Source organism: Austrofundulus limnaeus, unplaced genomic scaffold (genome assembly GCF_001266775.1).
Source record: "Austrofundulus limnaeus strain Quisiro unplaced genomic scaffold, Austrofundulus_limnaeus-1.0 Scaffold85, whole genome shotgun sequence".
In the NCBI taxonomy this organism is placed as follows: domain Eukaryota; kingdom Metazoa; phylum Chordata; class Actinopteri; order Cyprinodontiformes; family Rivulidae; genus Austrofundulus; species Austrofundulus limnaeus.
The window spans coordinates 164,829-166,199 of NW_013952487.1; the positions used below are offsets into that span (position 1 = coordinate 164,829).

A 1,371-nucleotide genomic window follows, 5' to 3' on the forward strand; every position below is an offset into this window, starting at 1 on the left:
ATTATAAATTTTATTCAGAAAATAAACTTCAAAAATCTTATTAAATTTTAAAAATTAAAGCTTTTTAATGAAACATTTAAATTTATTTTGTTGAAGTGGAGTCTGCGGGGGTCTGTCAGGGTCTGAGCCGTCAGGGTCTCGGTCGGTCCTGGCTCTGGTACCTGGGTCGTCCTCGTCCCGCGGGACCTTCTTGAAGCAGTCGTTCAGGGACAGGTTGTGCCGGATGGAGTTCTGCCAGCCCGCCTTGCTCTTCTTGTAAAACGGGAAGTTTTCCGCCACGTACTGGTAGATCTGGCTCAGGGTCAGCTTCCGGTCCTGCGCGCTCTGGATGGCCATGGCGATGAGCGCAGAGTAGGAGTAGGGCGGCCGGACCAGCTTCAGCAGCTCCTCCTGGGTGCTGATGGAGAACCAGCCCAGGTCCGGCGCGCCGAACCCGGCCGAGCCGCCGAGGAACGGCCGCTGGGGGCCGTAGGAGGGCGGGATGWAGGGCGCCGGGTTGTAGGGGGCGGAGGGCCCGACCCCCGGCCCGTTCAGCCACAGGTACGGGTTCGGGGAGGACGCGTAGTCCTGCAGGCCGTACCCGGGTCTCTGCGCGCCCTGCTGGTGCTGGTGGTACCCGTCGCAGTACGCGGCCGCGGCCATCAGGTCCGGGGACTCCTGGCGCGCGCCTTTGGGGGGGAGGGAGCCGACGGTGGGGGAGGTGTGGTGCTGCAGGTGGGTCTGAGGGTCTGACGGGTTCATCACTCCCCGCGGGAAGCCCGGTGGACCTGCTGAAGGTTCGGCTGGACCTCTGCAGGTGATGCGCAACAAGTGTCAGAGAGGATGGAGAGTCCCGGGTTTAAAGGTATAAAAGCTCCTCCCGGCAGCCAATCAGCGCGCAGGGGGCGTGGCCTGGACTCATTCACAAAGGTCGGGGGTTCCATTCATGGACCGGTTCTGAAACTTTTCAGAAACTTCATGACTGAAAAAAATATTCTGCTTGAGGAAGAAACTCAGCCTGAAATAAAAACTTTATTGAAATTATTTTTCTGTCAGATTTCAGCTGAAAAACTGACAAATTAAACTTTAAACATTAATAACTTCACTTTCAGCTTTAATGTAGCTGCTGCCTCCGAGTTCTGACCCGGCCCATGTGCATCCATGCAGTGTTGAATAAAGTACCTCAAAGTCATACTTGAGTAAAAGTACAAGTATCTTATCATAAAAATACTTTGGTAAAAGTTAAAGTCTTCTCTAAAAATAAGACTTGAGTAAAAGTCTTAAAGTATCTGATATTTTTTGTACTTAAGTATCAAAAGTAAATTTCTGACACTAAATCTACTTAAAGTATCAAAAGTAAAAGTACTGAGTAAAAGTGAGCAGTTAGATTTT

General features: G+C 51.2%; 1 protein-coding gene and 1 long non-coding RNA gene across 2 annotated transcripts in view; one reads left to right on the plus strand and one right to left on the minus strand.

Moving 5' to 3' along the window:
* The window catches only part of foxi2 (forkhead box I2), a 3,113-nt gene extending 2,338 nt beyond the window's left edge, over nucleotides 1-775 (minus strand). The window contains exon 1 of the mRNA XM_014011809.1: nucleotides 162-775. Coding sequence (XP_013867263.1) covers nucleotides 162-741 — 580 coding nt within the window. The 5' untranslated portion in view covers nucleotides 742-775. The remainder of the gene's footprint in view (nucleotides 1-161) is intronic.
* Nucleotides 1-1,371, plus strand: part of LOC106519944 (uncharacterized) — a 62,958-nt gene that overhangs the window by 42,830 nt on the left and 18,757 nt on the right. The gene's annotated exons all lie outside the window — the stretch shown is intronic.